Here is an 18,927-nt window from a genome sequence, read left to right on the forward strand (position 1 = left end):
ACTCGAATCTAAGCCACACCTGAAAAATGAGACTCGAAATAAAGGAAAAAAAATTTCCCGAATCTAAGCCGCACCTGAAATTTGAGACTCAAAATTCAAGGGGAGAGAAAAGTTTTAGGACACACCTTCAAATCGAAACAAAGTTGGTCCAATGTAATATGAGACACAATTTAGGTCGAATGAATGACGATACCGCTACAGTAATTTGGTTCGAGTCGTAAGCTTAGCAGTTAAGCTTTACCAGGTAGCCATTGCTATACGTCAGGTGCTCCGTCCGCATTTATACGGGTACCCTTACTTTTTCAAGTGCTTCGACTGGATTGAATCGATTGCTTATTTTACTTTGATCTGATAAGTGCCGCTTTCTTTGTTATAGGTGTTTACGTCACTCTAAGCTGAAAATGCGTTACTGTACTGTGTCATGCATTGTTTGTCACATTCTGATAATGAGTGTTTACGGCCTGTCGCCGCTCGCGGCATGGCTTGCTTTTGTGCGCGCTACCACCGCTTACAACTATATATATAAAAGAGAGAGAGAGAGAGAGAGAGAGAGAGGAATCGTCTCATTAGCGAAACAATGGCAAGAGACTGCTATTTGTTGTTACATACACTGCTGCTTTCTTTGATAATAATCAACAAGAACCAAATAATAGACTGCGTATGATAGATGATGTTCTGAACGAGAGTTTAGCGAAAGTTTTTCTCCGTTTGAAAATCTTTGCGGCCGCTTCTTTAGTGCATCAAATTCTGCACAGAAATTAGTCATCTTACATTTAAAAATCTAGTCAGTTGCCGTGCTTCATTTCTGACTGTATCACTATTAGGCATAAGAATAATATGAATATAAACATGACACGATACGTATATTCTTCCGCGTTTGCTGTTGTCTCACTCTAGTTTCGTAGTTTATTAGGCAGACAGGATTTAAATGAGATAGCAGCAAACACGAAAGAATACATGGCAAAATGTTTATATTCGTATTATTCTTATGGTGAAGAGAATACTGCATGTGATTCACATTTCATCAGGTTCCTATTAGCAACCATCTCTTCTCACAGTTAGGAAAAAATTCAGATCATAGAGTTGGCCACATTGACAAACATCCCAGTCTTGCCAGTCGGATTTTTGTAGTACATTAAAATTTTGCTACATTCGAAGATGAACAATACGGAATTTGTATTTACTTCGTTGGATAATGTATGAAAATGCAGTGGTCGAAACTCGGGGCGGAGAAAAAAAGCTCGTCTTCCATCTTCTTTTAAATTTTATTTACTGTCGCAGAGGTTTTGGCGCCAGTATTTATCTTTGTGCCTACAAAGCATGCCTGTGTAGCGCTACATATATTCGATGGCAGAAGTTAGTTGTGGCAGCACCTACCAACATTTTTCAGAACTTCTGCTTGCTTTGCACTCAATTCTAAGCCGCAGGCGTTTTTTTGGATTACAAAAACCGGAAAAAAAGTGCGGCTTAGATTCGAGCAAATACGGTAATTTAATTAATTATGACTGATGGTGTGATATTTATCAAAAGATATGTTAATCTCAAGAGGGAGAACATTTCATTTTATTATAACTGTTAGGAGTTGCATATATAGCTGTACACCAGCACTTATGACAGTTTATTGTCATGGTATTTGTGTTTTAATACCTTTAAAGTTAATATTTTAGTGACAGTTACTTACATCAAGGGTGTGCATGGGACAGCACACTGATTTCTTATTGGCCTAAGAAACATAACTGGGCAACAATCTGATAGTTGATACACAATGATTTTATTAAGTGTAAAATATTTATTTGAAAAATAAAATTTCCTATCCTTACACTCAGATGATGCAGAGAATGTCGAAGCTGCAGTTCTGCAGAGTGATGTGAAGCAACTGCAGAATGCGGTAGCAGCATTACAGAGGGCTGCAGAAGCTCAGTTGTCTGCCGTTGGCCGTGACCTTGTCATCTGGAAAGAGTATCGCAGTGGACTGCAATCAATCAAACCATGGGTGGAGCAGGCTGAAGTCAAAGTCAACATGGGCATAGCGAAGCCAGCCACTATTGAAGAAGCCAAGCAAATGAGGCAGGAAGCAAAGGTAAATACATAGCTAATACAAACTACTAATTTTGTGCTTATGCTATGTGGTTACAGAAGTTAGAATATTGTGAATGTTTACTCTGTCTGTGTACTCAGTTGTCATGATTCATTTACTTTTTCTGAAGTCACAAAACATTTCTAAAGTCATCTGAAATTCAATGGCCTATTATAATATATAAATGCGCCAATGTGGTGCTTGCTCCGATTTTTCACTTAAATTTTATATTAAAAGGGCATTGCTGGTTGTGTTACTATATGCACACTCGGAGAAGTCTCTTGGTGAGGTGGTTGATGGGAGTTCTTGAATCGAAAGCAACTGAAAGTGTTGACCAGGTTTGGCTGATTTTTGGTCACTACTGGAGTAGCTATCAGACTAAACTGTGTTTGGTTCATCTTACATGCACAGAAATAACATGATTTCAAACTCAATTTATTTTTTATTGATTCAGCTACTCTCATGAGCTATGTCACTAAGTCATCTTGGAGTGCTCATATTATAATGTTAAACATATGTGTGCTTTGTTCAGCTCATCTTTGCATAGATTCAAATAGCATGAACAAATTTTATTCCAAACTTACCTTTAATTGTCTTCATTAGTTGTGTTTGCACTTTACAATCATGATTTATTTGCAGGAAAGAATTCTACTCATCGCTCGTGTATCAGTTTACGGAGAAGAAACAAATATAATTAATGCCTGCATATGCTAAATAATCCTTATTCATTTTCAGATTAATTGTGTATTTCCCTTTATAAATATCAAAAAGCTAAAAGACAGAAAATTTAGGAAAACATCTTTCTGCCAAAGAAATAAGTATACACTGTCACCTTACCTCATCACTTTACCCCATTGCTACCAACAAAAAGTCTGTTTTTTTTGTGCCAGTTGACTTGAAAGATGGAAAAAGTCATTCTTCTCCCACTGCCATGCCTGGATCTCTCACCCCCCAAAACCCCACTTCCACCCCAGATCTCAGTAAAAGGAAAAAGTCTAGCGAAGACAGGTGTTTTTCTTTTAAGAAAATGGTTTAAAAATCTTTATTTCACAAGCTTTTAACAGAATTGGAACTAAAACATTTTTATGGCTACTTAAAAGCCATCATTCATCTTCCAAACTACACACAACAAAAAAAGTTTTGCGTTACCTCAGTTCTGAGAGTTCCGGAACCTGTACGGAAAATTGGAATTGAGATCAACATAAACATCATTTCTGCCCTTTTTATTGCTCATGAAAAGCACACATTGCATGTTGTACCAGTATACAGCGAGACCTTCAGAGGTGGTTGTTCAAATTGCTGTACACACCAGTACCTCTAATACCCAGAAGCACATCCTCTTGTATTGATGCATGCCTGTACTCATCATGGCATCTATGCACGTAGGTCCCTCAGAGTGTTGGTGGGTCACGTCATCCATAAACAGCCTTTTTCAATCTACCTCAGGAATGTTCAATAGGATTCATGTTTGGGGAACGTGCTGGCCACTTTAGTTGAGCGATGTCGTTGTCCTGAAGGAAGTCATTCACAAGATGTGCATGATGGGGGCATGAATTGTCATCCATGAAGACGAATGCCTCGCCAATATGCTGCCAATATGGTTGCACTATCAGTTGGAAGATGGCATTCACGTACCGTACAGCCGTTACAGGGCCTTCTATGACAACCAGTGGAGTACATTGGCCCCAGATAATTCCACCCCAAAACAGCAGGGAACCTCCACTTTTCTGCACTTGCTGGACAGTGTGTTTAAGGTGTTCAGCCTGACTGGGTTACCTCCAAACACATCTCGGACGATTGCCTGGTTGAAGGCATGTGTGACATTCATCGGTGAAGAGAATGTGATGCCAATCCTGAGCGGTCCATTCAGCATGTGGTTGGGCCATCTGTACCACACTGCATGGTGTCGTGGTTGCAAAGATGGACCTCGCCATGGACGTTGGGAGTGAAGTTGCACATCATGCAGCCATTGCGCACAGTTTGAGTCATAACATGACATCCTGTGGCTGCACAAAAAGCATTACTCAACATGGTGGCGGTGCTGTCTGGGCTCCTCCAAACTATAATCTGTAGGTGCAGTCATCCACTGCAGCAGAAGCCCTTGGGCAGCCTGAGCAAGGCATGTCATCGACAGTTCCTGTCTCTCTGTATCTCCTTCATGTCTGAAAACATCGCTTTAGTTCACTCCGAGAGGCTTGCACACTTTCCTTGTTGAGAGCCCTTCATGGCATATTGCGGATGCGATCAAACCGTGGTATTGACCGTCTAGGCATGGGTGAACTACAGACAACACGAGCCGTGTACATTCTTCCTGGTGGAATGACTGGAACTGATCAGCTGTTGGACTCCCTCCGTCTAATAGGTGCTGCTCGTGCATGGTTGTTTACATCTTTGGGCGGGTTTAGTGACATCTCTGAACAGTTAAAGGAACTGTGTCTGTGATACAATGTCCACAGTTAATGTCTGTCTTCAGGAGTTCTGGGAACCAGAGAGATGCAAAAAAGTTTTTTCATGTGTGTATTAAAAATACTCCATGCTCCCAGGTCTAGGCCCAACCCCCTCTCCATGAAACTATCGTATGGGTGCCGTTGCTATGACATAATTATCAGTTCCATAAGTAAGGAAATAATATTCACCTTTGAGCTAGTAACAAATGAATGTGGACACAGTGAATATTTACATTTGTTGACTAATTAGATCTGTCCTTCACCTCTTACATATCACAACATTAATAGTCGTTAACAACTGTTGGAACAAATACATTCATGTACTGAAGAACCAAAGAAACTAGTACACCTTCCATTATCATGTAGTGCCCCTGTGAGCATGCGGAAGTGCTGTAACATGACATGGCAAGGACTCAACTAATGTCTGAAGTAGTGCTGGAGGTAAATGACACCATGAATCCTGCAGGGCTGTCTGTAAATCCGTAATAGTACTAGGTGGTGGATATCTCTTCTGAACAACGCATTGCAAGGCATTCCAGATATGCTCAATAATGTTCTTGTTTGGTGGCCAACGGAAGTGTTTAAACTCAGAAGAGTGTTACTGGAGCCAGTCTTTAGCAATTCTGGATGTTTGGGGTGTCACATTGTTCTGCTGGAATTGCCCAAGTCCGTCGGAATGCTCAATGGACACGAATGGATGCAGGTGACCAGACAGGCTGCTTACGTTTTGTCACCTGTCAGAGTCATGTCTATACATATCAGGAGTCCCATATCACTCCAGCTGCACAAGCCTCACACCATTACAGAGCCCCCATCGGTTTGAACAGTGCCCTGCTGACATGCATGGTCCATGGATTCATGAGGTTGTCTCCATACTGTACACATCCATCCGCTCAATACAATTTGAAACAAGACTCGTCTGACCAGGCAACATGTTTCCAGTCATCAACAGTCCAATGTTGGTGTCGATGGGCCCATGAGAGGTGTAAAACTTTGTGTCGTGCAGTCATCAATGGTACACTAGTGGGCCTTCGGCTCCAAAAGCCCATATCAATGATGTTTTGTTGGATGGTTTGCATGCTGACACTTGTTGATGGCCCAGCATTGAAACCTGCAGCAATTTGTGGAAGAGGTGCACTTCTGTCATGTTGAACAATTCTCTTCAGTTGTTGTTGGTCCCATTCTTACAGGATATTTTTCCGGTCGCAGCGATGTCAGAGATTTGATGTTTTACCGGATTCTTGATATTCACGGTATACTCAGGAAATAGTCATATGGGAAAATCCTCACTTCATTGCTACCTCGGAGATGCTGTGTCCCATTGCTTTTGTGCCGGCTATAACACCACATTCAAACTCACTTAAATGGTAATAACCTGCCATTGTAGTAGCAGTAACCGATCTAACAACTTTGCCAGACACTTGTCTTATACAGGCATTGCCGACCGCAGTGCTGTATTCTGCCTGTTTACATATCTCTGTATTTGAATACGCATGCTTATATTAATTTCTTTGGCACTTCAACGTGTATAATGACATGTAATTTTTGTAAGTTATTTCCTAAGTACCTGTTGGTGCGAAAAGTACCAAAATTGACAGTATGTGTGTAATTAAACTGCAGTTACATTTGTTGTTGTTTTCACAATTCATTAGTAAGTTTGAGTTTGACGATTTGTTCCTGATTATATGTCAAAATTTGCAGGTATTTGAAGTAGAGTGCGAGCAAAAATTGAGTCAGTTGCAAGGTGTAGCATCTCTGGGTCAGCAGTTGCCAGGTGGACGTGGCGCTGATGAACTCGATAGTGTTCGCTCTCGATGGTCAGCTGTTCATAATGCTGTTGTTTCTTGGGGTGGCAAGATGGACAAGGTGGTTGAAGCCTGGCAAGAACTTGATGCCCGTGCAAAACCAATCGAACAGTGGTTACAAAAGGCTGAGAAGGGAGTGCTTCACACTGAAGTTGACGTTGTAACACCAGAAGCTGACAGACTTGAAAAACAACTAGCAGAGCTGAAGGTACATGTTGTCACAGTGTAATTACTCTGTAATTAAAATAAAGTAAAACAAAATGTAGAATCCTGATGTTAATATGTGACCAAATATAAATCAAACTTTCCATTTTTATTTATTGTTGTCATAATTAACATTTGCCCCACATCTTGATCACATTGTAAAGTCATCACGTTAGTAATATACTTACTAGCAGTATTTATAGAATGTTAATTCTGTCTAGTCTGCCATAATTTGAGGGACTGTAAACTTTGAAAATGTAAGTAAATTTTAGTGGAAAACATGTTTTGCTTGTATTTTTCAGGCTCTGAACAAGGAAATCTCTGAGAATCAAGCACAGTTGATCGTTCTCACACAAATGACTGATAGTGTTGCACAAGGCCTTTCACTAGAAGGTGCCTCTGCCCTGAAAGGTCGTGTAGCAGAAATGAAAGCAAAAATCACAATCCTGGGAGATAATGCAAGACAAAAAATCAATGTGTTATCTGATGTTATACTTGCAAGGTGAGGTTTTATAAGAGTATGCTCTGTGTTGCTGATTCACCAAATGAGGTGATGAAGTGGCTAATACACTAAAATAATGTTTGCCAATATTTGATTTCTTATCAGCATCTGGCCATCTTCCATTTGGTTCCCCATTTTTCTCTAAATGGTATTAGATTAATGAGGTACTTACAAAGAAGCATAGTCATTTTTCTGCTTCATTCTTGTCCGTTTGAATGGGAGGTTGTGCTCCATTGTTAATATGTCGATATCATTAGAAAGCGAAAGCTGATCTTTATTCCTTCTTTATCCAGTTACTAAAAAAAATAAAAAGGAAATATTAGTAGAGAAAACAGTCAGGAATAACTATCCTACATCAACAGTGATTTGTGATTGCTGTCAGAGCGAGAATGATTCTGTTAATAAATTCAAAATTCCATATAGTAAATGGCTACATGTTAGTAAAACAATAGGATTGGCCAAGAATAAAAAGAAGACATGGTGTAACGAAGTGTGTGAGCAAGCACTAGAACAGAGAGCTCAGAAATGGAGGAAGTGCAGATGCTGAAAAAAAGAATAACACCTACAATGTTTCAGAAAACAAAAAAAAAAAGAAACATTAAAAGTAACCTGGTAAATCAAAAGAATTTAAAAAAAAAAAAAAACCTCAGCTTATAAAAGCACAAGAAAATTTCACCAAAAATAGTACTAGTAGTTTTACCAAACTTTTAAACACCAATTTTAAAGTGTATCAACCACCAAGTATGTGTCCACCCCGTTAGCTGAGTGGTTAGTGTGTCTGATTCCCATGCAGTGGGCCTGGGTCCGATTCCTGGCCAAGTTGACCATTTTCTCCAGTCAGGAACTGGGTGTTGTATTGTCCTCATTATCATTTCATCATCATCAGCACATAAGTTGCCTAACATGGTGTCAGCTGGAAAGATTTGTAACTTGGTGTCGAACTTCCTCAGGTGGGGGACTCTCGGTCATCAGTGCCATATGATCATTTCGATCTTTTTACCCAGTATTTGTCTCAAAGATGAAAATGGCAAAATAGGATTAAATCAATGAAAATTCTGGAATGTTAGCAAAAACTTTTGACAGGCTCTTAAACTGTACAGTTCCAGCGGTTAAATTAAACAATGGAAAATCCAGGATGGAATGTAACAATATTACAGGAGGAAAGTTGCTACTCACCATATAGTGGAGATGCTGCGTCGCGATAGGTGCAACAAAAAGATTCACACAATTATAGCTCTTGGCCATTAAGGCCTTTGTCAGCAATAGACACACACATACACACATGCACACACACTCTCACACCAACACAACTTACACAAGTCTGCAGTCTCAGACAACTGAAACCACACTGCGAGCAGCAGCACCAGAGCATGATGGGAGTGGCGACTGGGTGGGGGTAAGGAGGAGGTTGGGACGGGGAGGGGGAGGGATATTATGGTGGGGGTGGCAGACAGTGAAGTGTTGCAGTTTAGACGGAGTGTCTCACTGAAGCCTTCACTAACTGTAATTATCCTCCCAACCTTGTGTGAAAACAGATCTTTCCAGTCTCCCACCACCTCCTGAAGTCCCACAGTCCGGCCACAGAGGAGCATTCCCCTTGTAATTCAGTACCATCCAGGACTGGAGCAACTGAATTACATTCTCCGCCAGGGTTTTGATTACCTCTCGTCGTGCCTTGAAATGAGAAATGTCCTACCCACTATCCTTCCCACCCCTCCTACAGTGGTATTCTGCCGTCCACTGAACCTACACAATATGCTCGTCCATCCTTACACAACCCCTGCTCCCAATCCCTCACCTCATGGCTCATACCCCTGTAGTAGACCTAGATGCAAGACCTGTCCCATACATCCTCCCCTACTCCAGGCTGGTCACTAACATCACCTATCACATCAAAGGCAGGGCTACCTGTCAAACCAGTCATGTGATTTACAAGCTAAGCTGCAACCACTGTGCTGCATTCTGTGTAGGCAAGACAACCAACAAGCTGTCTGTCCACATGAATGGCCACCGACAAACTGTGGCCAAAAAACAAGTGGACCACCCTGTTGCTGAACACGCTGCCAAACATGAAATCCCTCATCTCAATGATTACACCACAGCCTGTGCCATATGGATCCTTCCCACCAACACCAGCTTTTCTGAATTGTGCAGGTGGGAACTTTCCCTGCAATACATCCTACATTTCCGTAACCCTCCTGGCCTCAACCTTTGTTAGTCACTGTCCTAACCCATCCAGTCGCCTCCCTGTTTCCATTCCACCACTACACAGCCGTCATTTCACCGCCACACCCAGTCTTTTAATTTACTTTATTTTTGTCTCCTTTCCACTACTTACGCCCCCTCCCCCCCATCCCCACCTTCTCTCCTGCCCTCTGTCTAAACTGCAGTACTTCACTGTCCGCCAACCCCACCATACTATCCCTCCCCCTCCCCGCCCCAGCCTTCTACTTATCCCAACCAGTTGCCACTTTCATCATGTATGGTGCTGCTGCTCACAGTGTGGTTTCAGTTGTCCGAGACTGCAGACGTGTGTGCAAGTTGCATTTGCGTGAGTGTATGTGTGTGAGTGTGTATGTGTGTCTGTTGCTGACAAAGGCCTTAATGACCGAAAGCTATAATTGTATGGATCTTTTTGTTGTGCCTATTGTGACTCAGCATCTCCACTATATGGTGAGTAGCAACTTTCCTCCTGTAATATTGTTACGTTCCATCCTGGATTTTCCATTGTTTAATTTAACTGCTGGAACTGTACAGTTTAAGAGCCTGTCAAAAGATTTTGCTAATATTTCAGAATTTTCCTTGATTTAATCCTATTGTTACATCAGTTAAATTAGAATGTTTTCCACTACTGGTACCAGATAAACTTTAGGAAGATTTATCATCAACAGAGTTAGAAATTCATGAAGCCATCAAAACACTCAAAAACAGCTAAGCAAGAGGTGAAGACTTCGTTACAGCAGAGTCATTGAAATGGTCAGAACTAGGGATGAAAAGGGAGACAAACAGTGTATCAGCAGTTAAGGGGAACTGTACTTTCTGACAGTTGCAGATAAAATATTATCAAGAACAGGGGCTAGTGGGGACTAAGGCCAAGGATACTGTGTGAACTAAAGAATGTACTGGAAAAATACTTCATGTCTTTGCAGTTAGGAGAAACTGGTGTTGGGATGGAGGGTCAAGAGAGCACAGGTTGTGAAGCAACTAATAAGTCAATCATAATGAAAACAGTGACACATTCTGCCACCTGGTGATCTACCTTAGCCATGGTAATAGTATGGCAGTAACTATTCAGTTGAGTGGACAGCTGCTCGGTAGTTTTTTCACATAAAAGACACATGGTGTAGTGGAGTTGGTATATGATTCGGCTGGATTAGAATGGTCAAGTTTCCACTTGGATCTTTCACATGGATATCATCCATGCAGCAACGGATTCAAAATAGAAATTTCACAAGAACAAACCATACCAGTTTGTAGATTAGGTGGGTGGCCAGAATATAACTTTTGGTGAAATGGGAAGGATTTTGCCAAGGGTGCTCTTCATTTCAGAGTACAATGAAAGATAGTTAAAGCAGGTACAAGATGTGGTTCAACTGTTTCAGTCTAGGTAAACAGGGGATGCATCTTTACAAGCTGATTAATGAGAGTGGTTAGGACAATATGGCAGATGGGATCTGTTTGTAGACCGAGGGAGGTTGGTTATTGCTTTCTGTGTCTTGCCTTCCTGGGTGAAGGTTTGCTCACCACTATGTATGTGTAATCTGCAGGTTACAAGACTGTAAGTACTGTGCAAGGGAGATCTCCTTGTGTGGAAGAGATGGCATTAAGAAAGTGGAGATATTGCTGGTAGCTGATAGGTTTGACATGGATGGAGTGTTTGATAGAATGAACAGAAAGGCTGAGTTTGTAATCCAGGAAGATGGCATGTTGCAGTTGAATTGATTCGAGTAAAATGGGTGGGAAAGAAAATGTTAAACATACATTTAATTGCTTTGGTTCCAAAATATAATCCTAATTACAGGTACTGATTTTTAAACAAGTCATCTTCAGATCCAAAAATCAGGCAAAGAAGAAAATCCCTATTTGTAAATGGTCATAAATAGGGATAATATAAAAGAATTAAAAGTCAACATACAATAACAAAACTAGTTACTACAGATAAAATGTCCCAAGCACTGTAAGCATGTGCTTTATCATCACTGCTACTGTCTGTGACTATATACTACCTTCAAAAGGAGGCATCTATGTATCTGCTAGAGAGAGAGCAAAGGCTAGCATAGTTACATGATGAAATTTATTGCATAATGAAGTTGCAGATGTGGTCAAAGAATAGATGTGAAGAAGATTACTTAGAAATGAGAATTATCGTTTGTAACCAAAACAAATAGATGTTAAAGTGAACATTCAGATCTCATGTTCCACAACATGACTATGTCAAACATTATATATTAAAAATAAAAGTTGAATTTGTGGATGAATGAGGCAGATTGTCTTGCTTTTGTTCTAGATGATGAAGACATTGACTTATTTTACCTTTTGACTCATTTTTGTAGTGGCTTCACAAAAGAATGAAAATACAACCCAGGATTTTACTAAATCTTGACACAGATATTGTTCTGATTGAAATCCACAATGTAAAATATTTTTATCAAAAAAAAAAAAAAAAAAAAACCTGCAGTTAATTAAAGATAATCTTTATTCCAGAATTCAAAAATTTAGCATCATGTTTTAATAGATTGCCTCAATTGCACATGTGAGGCCCCCCCCCCCCCCCCCCCCCCCACACACACACACACACAGAGAGAGAGAGAGAGAGAGAGAGAGAGAGAGAGAGAGAGAGAGAGAGAGGGGGGGGGGGGGGCTGTGTGTGCAAACTTGCATTTATAGCAATTGTAGACTCAGAGAAAGTATTTGACAACGTTAACTGGAATACACTGAAATTCTGGAGGTCATGGGGGTAAAATACAGCGAAAGGCTATTTAGAACTTGTACAGAACCCAGATGACAGTTGTAAGAGTCGAGGAGTGTGGAAGGGAAGGAGTGTTTGAGAAGGGAGTGAGACAGGTTGTAGCCTATCCCTGATGTTATTCAATCTGTACACTGAGCAAGCAGTAAAGGAAACCAAAGGTAAATTTGGAGTAGGAATTGAAGTCCAGGGAGATGGAATAAAAGCTTTGAGGTTTGTCAATGACACTGTAATTCTGTCAGAGACAGCAAAGAACTTGGAAGAGCAGTTGTATGGAATGGATAGCGCTTTGAAAGGAAAATATAAAATGAACATTGACAAAAGCAAAATAAGGACAATGGAATGTAGTCGAATTAAATCAGGTGATGCTAACGGAATTAGATTAGGAAACAAGACATTTAAAGTAGTAAATGAGTTTTGTTAGGCAGCAAAATAACTGATGATGGCTGAAGAGGAGAAGGTATAAAATGTAAACTGGCAGTGGGAAGAATAGTATTTCAGAACAAGAGAAATTTATTAACATCGTATATAGATTTAAGGGTTAGGAAGTCTTTCTTGAATTTTTATAGAGTGTAGTGATGTATAGAGGTGAAACATGGATGATGGGTGGTTTAGACAAGAAGAGAAGCTTTTGAAAGTGGTGCTACCAAAGAATGCTGAAGATTAGGTGGGTAGATCACATAACTAATTGAGGAGATTCTGAACAGAAATGGGGGGGGGGAACAAAATTTCTGGAACAACTTGACGAGAAGAAGGGATTGGGTGACAAGACACATTCTGCGACATCAAGGGATCACCAGTTTAGCATGGGGGGTGGGGAGTCTGGTGGTAAAAATTGTAGAGGGAGACCAAGAGATGAAACAGTAAACAGATTCAGAAGAATGTAACATGCAGTACTTGTTTGGAGATTTGGATATGAAGAGACTTGCACAGGATAGAATAGCAAGGCACTAACTGTGGTAGTTTAATTTTGAACATTTTCTACTTTTTCAACTTTTGTCTCACTTGCAAGATAGTTTCATTTATCTCCAAGGTGTTGTCGACCACCATAGAGTTATCTACGTTCTCCTAATATCTAACGTGTACACTCATGAAGACCATAAAAATGTACATATGTATTTATAGATTCCGTCATGCAGCAATGCAAACTGAAACTGAAATTCAGGAACATTCTTAGCATGATGAGCATTCTAGAGCTGTAGAGCATATTGATTCTAGATGATATTGGGAGGCAAGCAGAGCTAGATGCCTACTATGGCTAGTAGTGACATCCCTCTTTCCTTAGTGAAAGTGCTTTTTATTGTTTAATTTCTCATGAATTTTCTTTTAGATTAGAACTACTAGAGTGAAATATATTACATAGTCAAGTGCACCATTTCCTGCACAGTGTATACATACATCACTGATTTCTGTTACATCTTAATTGGACATTGCAGACAAGAACTCCAGGGTAGGATGTCAGACTTCATGCACTGGATAAATGACTTGGAAGCTGGAGCATCTCAGGTTGAGGAAGTCAGTCCTACCAAAATAGAATCCAGCCTGCAGACAGTCCATGCTCTGCTCCAAGAACATTCAGACAGACAACCTACATTTAATTCTCTATATTCTGAGGTCAAGAAGCTGCCAGAAAGTGAAGCAACAGCAGTGAGTGAGACATACTCGCAACTTAGTACAAAATATCAGGTGAGCTTTGCATGAGAAATTTTAGTTCCTCATATTCTACCTTAATTTTTTCCTTTTTCTCAAAATCGGAGCAATAACAAAGTTTTTGTTTGTTTGCCTATGTTCATAGTATTCACTTGTGATGGGTTTTGCTACTTTATTCTCTGTTTTCTTCATTATGTGTGACTGTAACTGTATATTTTAATATAAGTGCTGGAACAAAGCCCAGTTACAGTTTCTGTGAAATTTTTTGTTTTGCCCAGCTATTTTTAAAATCTCACATGCATCATCTGGGACAACACTAAGCCATAAATCATAACCTGCCATAGACCCATTCTTTGACATAATAACAGAGCTTGATCTGGTTATTCTTATCATGTAAAGATAGTGGAGTCATTAACTATTGTATCTAGGCTTAGTCAGAAGTTTTGCCCCACTTGATGTCTTTCACATTTGGCCAAATGCTATGTGTGTGAAGGAGAATGTGATATCAAACCATGGTTTGAGTTTGAACTCCAGTTCACCTTTCCAAAAGTGTCTGGTTGAGTCATTTCTGAGGTAGGAAAAACGGAAGGGCAAAACACCTGCCATAGATCCATGCCTACTGTAGCATTATAATTGAATTTTTTTTAGATTGTCCAATGTTGTTCATCATTATACTGTGTAATGTTCTGCAGTTGCCTGTAGTAGCTGTTTGTTTAATGGATATGTGATCCAATTACTCAAACAAATGTGATTGAGTAATATTATTATTATTTTGTTGTTATTGTTATTCTTTTGTCAGAAACATCATTTTATACAGTTAAATATTACAGTAAAGCACAAAATGTATATTACTATGCTTTTCACCAATACTATACAACACTGAAGGTGTACTACATTGCCTAAAATAGTTTGTCTTCAGTCCGAGATGCAGAATAAGTTGACTATTGGAGCATACATGTCATGGTTTGCCGTTTGTCGTACTTGCACTTGGTGTTATCAAAAGTGATGTAGCACCATCATTATTTTGGCCTTGAACCTGTCCACTCCTATTCTGTCTAATCCAGTTTTCATTGGAATTAGATGGTAAGCATTCCATAACTTTCATCTGTCCTTGTGTGTTGAGAAACTTGGGTTTCCACAACTGTGGTTTCTTTCTTTTTCCATTCCAGGTGATCAGGTAGTTTTTGTGATGTTCACAGGAGCCTTTCTTAAAGTCTAGTCAATGAACTGAAGGCACATGCCTCCCATTAGTGAACAAAGTACTTACATTAAGAGAATGGGACATTTAAGGTAGCCAAGTGCCTTGTTATCAACACGTAGACAACTGCATCATTATCCTAAGGCTGCAGAGGCCTCATTCCGTTAAGGAAACCATTTACTAATTTTTATGCTCCTTATTCACAGACATTTCTTTGTAAATACTACATGGAACTTTCTGGGCAAGTTGATGCAACCTGTCACTTCAAGTAGGCTTCAAACAGTCTCTCTCTAGCCTGCAGTATTGGTGAAGGCCAAATTTATTTATTTATTTATTTATTTATTTATTTTTTTTTTTTTGGCATAAGATGATGAGTACCAAATTTGGCTGATGTATTTTTCAACAGAGTAGTAGAGGACCATTACTGAGGTACGGATAATCTATGATGGACTGTCCACTGTGATACAGCCAATTATCACAGCAAGTTGTTTTGTGTGAAGACCATCAGTTTGCAATTAATGTAGTGCTTCTCAAAACTGAGGGCCTGTCAAGTGTTATTATTCTCAGATATATTGGCAGCTGCTATGTAGGAACAGTGACTAATAAACAAGGGATGATTGTTTTGGGTAGAGAGATACTAAAGGAAGCATATGTCAGCAATGTTGAGAACCAGCTGAAACTACTATAATTGAAAAAGGCCCCAGGGCCTGATCAAGTTCCTATCAGATTATATACAAAATATGCAGCAGAGTTAGCTTCTGTTTGAACCGTAATGTAATATAATACCCTCAAACAAAAGACTTTGCCTAATAATTTGAAGAAACCACAGGTCACATACATCTTTAAGAAGGGTGGCAGAAGGGAGCCGCAAAGCTACTGTATAATATCCTTGACATCTATCTGGTGTAGAATCTTAGAACATTTTCTGAGCTCATACATAATGTGATATCATGAACAGAACAGGTTCATCACTGCGATTATCTTGAATGGAGAGTTATCAACAGATGCAGAAGTAACTCCAAGCATGCCCAGGGAAAGTGTGTTGGAATCTTTACTGTGCATGTTGTATATTAATGACCTGGCAACCAATGTTAATAGTAATCCCTGAGTTTTCTAATACAATGGAGTTATCTGCAACTGGGAAAAAGCTCCCCAAAACATCACTAAGATCATAAGATTTCAAAGCAGTGGAAAGATTGGCAGCTTGCTATAAATGTTCAGAAATATAAAATTATGCATGTAACAAAATGGGAAAACATTGTATCGTATGACTACAATATAAGTGATACATATTAGGAATCAGTCAATTCATACAAATACCAGGATGTAAAAAATTGTGAGGAATGTGAACTGGAATGATTACATAGGCTCAGTCAAAGATAAATCAGGTGGCAGATTAAAGTTCATTCATAGGATACTGGTTAATGGAATCAATTTGTAAGGGAGATTTCCCCATAAACTATTTGTGATACGTACTATAACATAGTTCAAGTTTGGGGGACCCACACCAAATAAACAAACACTGTATATTGAAGTATACATTCAAGGGCAACAGAATGGTCACAAATTTGTATGATCCATGGGTTAGCTGTGCAACTTTAAAATATGTGACAAAGCTAACGATCCAATTGATGATCCCGCCAGATGTGGGGTGCACAGTGTTATCTGCTTTTTAAATGCATAAAAAGTTTGACTCATCAAAATTTATAGAGAGATAACTAAAGTTTATGGTAATGTGACAACTGGAGCATCAGTTTGGTAGTGGTGTATCATCTTCAATGACGGATGAAAAAATGTTCATGATGAAGATCACTCGGGATGGCCCACAGTGGTGACTTAAGGACTCAAAGCAAGGACTGAAACAAATATTGAAGAAGATAGGCATTTCACAATTAGTGAACTGCAGTGACCTGTTGTCAGATGCATTAACAATTTCACTGTGTCATTAAAAACAAGCGATGTGGAATGCTAACTAGTAGAGTCATCCTCCTTCATGAAAATACACATTCACATACAGCAGGAGTGACGCAGAACTTGCTTCACCAATTTGAGTGGAAAATGTATCAGCATCTGCCTGATGATCACTTATTCCCCAAATTGAAAATTTTTTTTGAGTGTACAGTGCTATGGAAGTGATCATGAACTTAAGAAGTCATTAATCAGTGGTTCAACAACTTGGCAGCAACTGAGTGTGCGGAAGGCATAGAAAAGCTTGTAAAACTGTATGACAAGTGCCTAAAGTTAAACAGTGACTATGTAGAAAAGTAGCTTGGGTATCAAATTGTATGTGGAATACACTTATGTTTGATTATACCAAATAAAAATTTATGGAGAAAAAAATGTTCTTTAGTTTCTGCATGACCATCATTACATTGTACAGTGGGGAGTATCCTCTGCCATGCACTTCACAGTGGTTTGCATAGTACGGGTATGGATTTAGATGAAACATATTCTGATATTGATGGTATTTGGTTTGTGGGGTGCTCAACTAAATGGTTACCAGTGTCATACAAATGCCCAGTCTTTTCACTGTCCAGTCTCACCACTTTCCCGAATGATGATATTGACAGTATGCTTGTTCGCCCACTGCTTGAATACTGCTCAGCAGTGTGGGATCCGTACCAGATAGGGTTGATAGAAGAGATAGAGAAGGTCCAACGGAGAGCAGCACGCTTCGTTACAGGATCATTTAGTAATCGCGAAAGCGTTACGGAGATGATAGATAAACTCCAGTGGAAGACTCTGCAGGAGAGACGCTCAGTAGCTCGGTACAGGCTTTTGTGGAAGTTTTGAGAACATACCTTCACCGAAGAGTCAAGCAGGATATTGCTCCCTCCTACGTATATCTCGCGAAGAGACCATGAGGATAAAATCAAAGCCCACACAGAAGCATACCGACAATCCTTCTTTCCATGAACAATACGAGACTGGAATAGAAGGGAGAACCGATAGAGGTACTAAAGGTACCCTCCGCCACACACCGTCAGGTGGCTTGGGGAGTATGGATGTAGATGTAGACGTAGATGTAGATGATAAAATGATGAGGTCAACACAAATATCCAGTCCTCAGGTGGAGAAAATCCCTGACCTGACAGGGAGTCGAACCCAGGATCCCAAGATCCAGAGGCAGCAACTGTAGCCACTATAGCATGAGCTGCGGACAAATGCATTCTGAGATTGTTCCTTTCTTCCTGGTTTCTTCTTCAGTTTTCGAGAAATCTGTGCTTATGTATTGCCTTGCCATTCAGGAGTAACTGATGAATGGTCCAGTTTGCACTGAATTAACAATGGTCTTTGTTGGGTTATTATTGAAAGGCTTTAGTAGTCTCCATGCTTTGTAATGTCTCTTTTGTAATATAGGCCTTCAATTGTCCTGATCCAGTGATCTAATTTTGCTGCACTTAAGTTTGAAGTGAGATAATTTGCAGCTTTCATAGTTTCTTCAAACAGGGATTTATATTCCCTAAGCTAGATAGTTATATTTGAGGTGCGGTGTGGGATGATGACCATCACCCTAACATTACAGGCATTCTGGAGCAATATTCCACAGCTGCGGTGATATGTAATAAGATTATGGTGTTGGATCTGTGATGGATACTGCAGCATCCAACATCCAAAATGCAACTAGGCCAGTCACATATACTGAAAGTATATCTCCTGTGGAAGATGACACTCTGGAGTCTCAGGGCTGCAAACATTATTCATTTGGGCTGTGTAATTAATATTGGGCTATATATGGGCTTCACACATTGTGTGTTATGATTTTACAGTTGGATAATAGATTAGGTTTATATCCCTCTCACTATTTCCCACCTTTGAAGTATGCTGGCAGATTGGTCTTCTGTATGTGTGTAAGTAGTTTTACTTCTGCCCATTCCTGCTGCACAATAGCAGTCATGCCATAAGGGTTATAACTCCAGATACTACTGTTGCAGTTGGAATCACTGATGATTGTCTACATGTGCTGATTCTGGGAATTTGAAGGTTTCTTAGTCATAAATTGAGTCCTTAGTGATTTACTTAAAGATTGTAGGAACTTCAATGGTATTATCTTCTGTGAAGGCTGAGGATAGAATAT

At 39.8% G+C, this 18,927-nt stretch overlaps 1 protein-coding gene and 1 long non-coding RNA gene across 3 annotated transcripts in view; one reads left to right on the forward strand and one right to left on the reverse strand.

Annotated features, from left to right (window-relative positions):
• Window positions 1-18,927, forward strand: part of LOC126416038 (muscle-specific protein 300 kDa-like) — a 643,030-nt gene that overhangs the window by 233,399 nt on the left and 390,704 nt on the right. For both annotated transcript variants that reach the window (XM_050083501.1, XM_050083503.1), the window contains exons 27-30: window positions 1,827-2,080; window positions 6,226-6,537; window positions 6,836-7,035; window positions 13,438-13,687. In XM_050083501.1, the coding sequence (XP_049939458.1) occupies window positions 1,827-2,080; window positions 6,226-6,537; window positions 6,836-7,035; window positions 13,438-13,687 (1,016 nt within the window). The remainder of the gene's footprint in view (window positions 1-1,826; window positions 2,081-6,225; window positions 6,538-6,835; window positions 7,036-13,437; window positions 13,688-18,927) is intronic.
• LOC126416039 (uncharacterized) overlaps window positions 1,821-18,927 on the reverse strand; it is a 34,770-nt gene continuing 17,663 nt past the window's right edge. Inside the window, exons 2-3 of the long non-coding RNA XR_007575399.1 lie at window positions 7,208-7,331; window positions 1,821-1,950 (exon numbers count right to left, since the gene is read on the reverse strand). This is a non-coding gene — a long non-coding RNA (uncharacterized LOC126416039). The remainder of the gene's footprint in view (window positions 1,951-7,207; window positions 7,332-18,927) is intronic.

The sequence above is a fragment of the Schistocerca serialis genome, chromosome 8, assembly GCF_023864345.2.
Source record: "Schistocerca serialis cubense isolate TAMUIC-IGC-003099 chromosome 8, iqSchSeri2.2, whole genome shotgun sequence".
Taxonomy (NCBI): Eukaryota; Metazoa; Arthropoda; class Insecta; order Orthoptera; family Acrididae; genus Schistocerca; species Schistocerca serialis.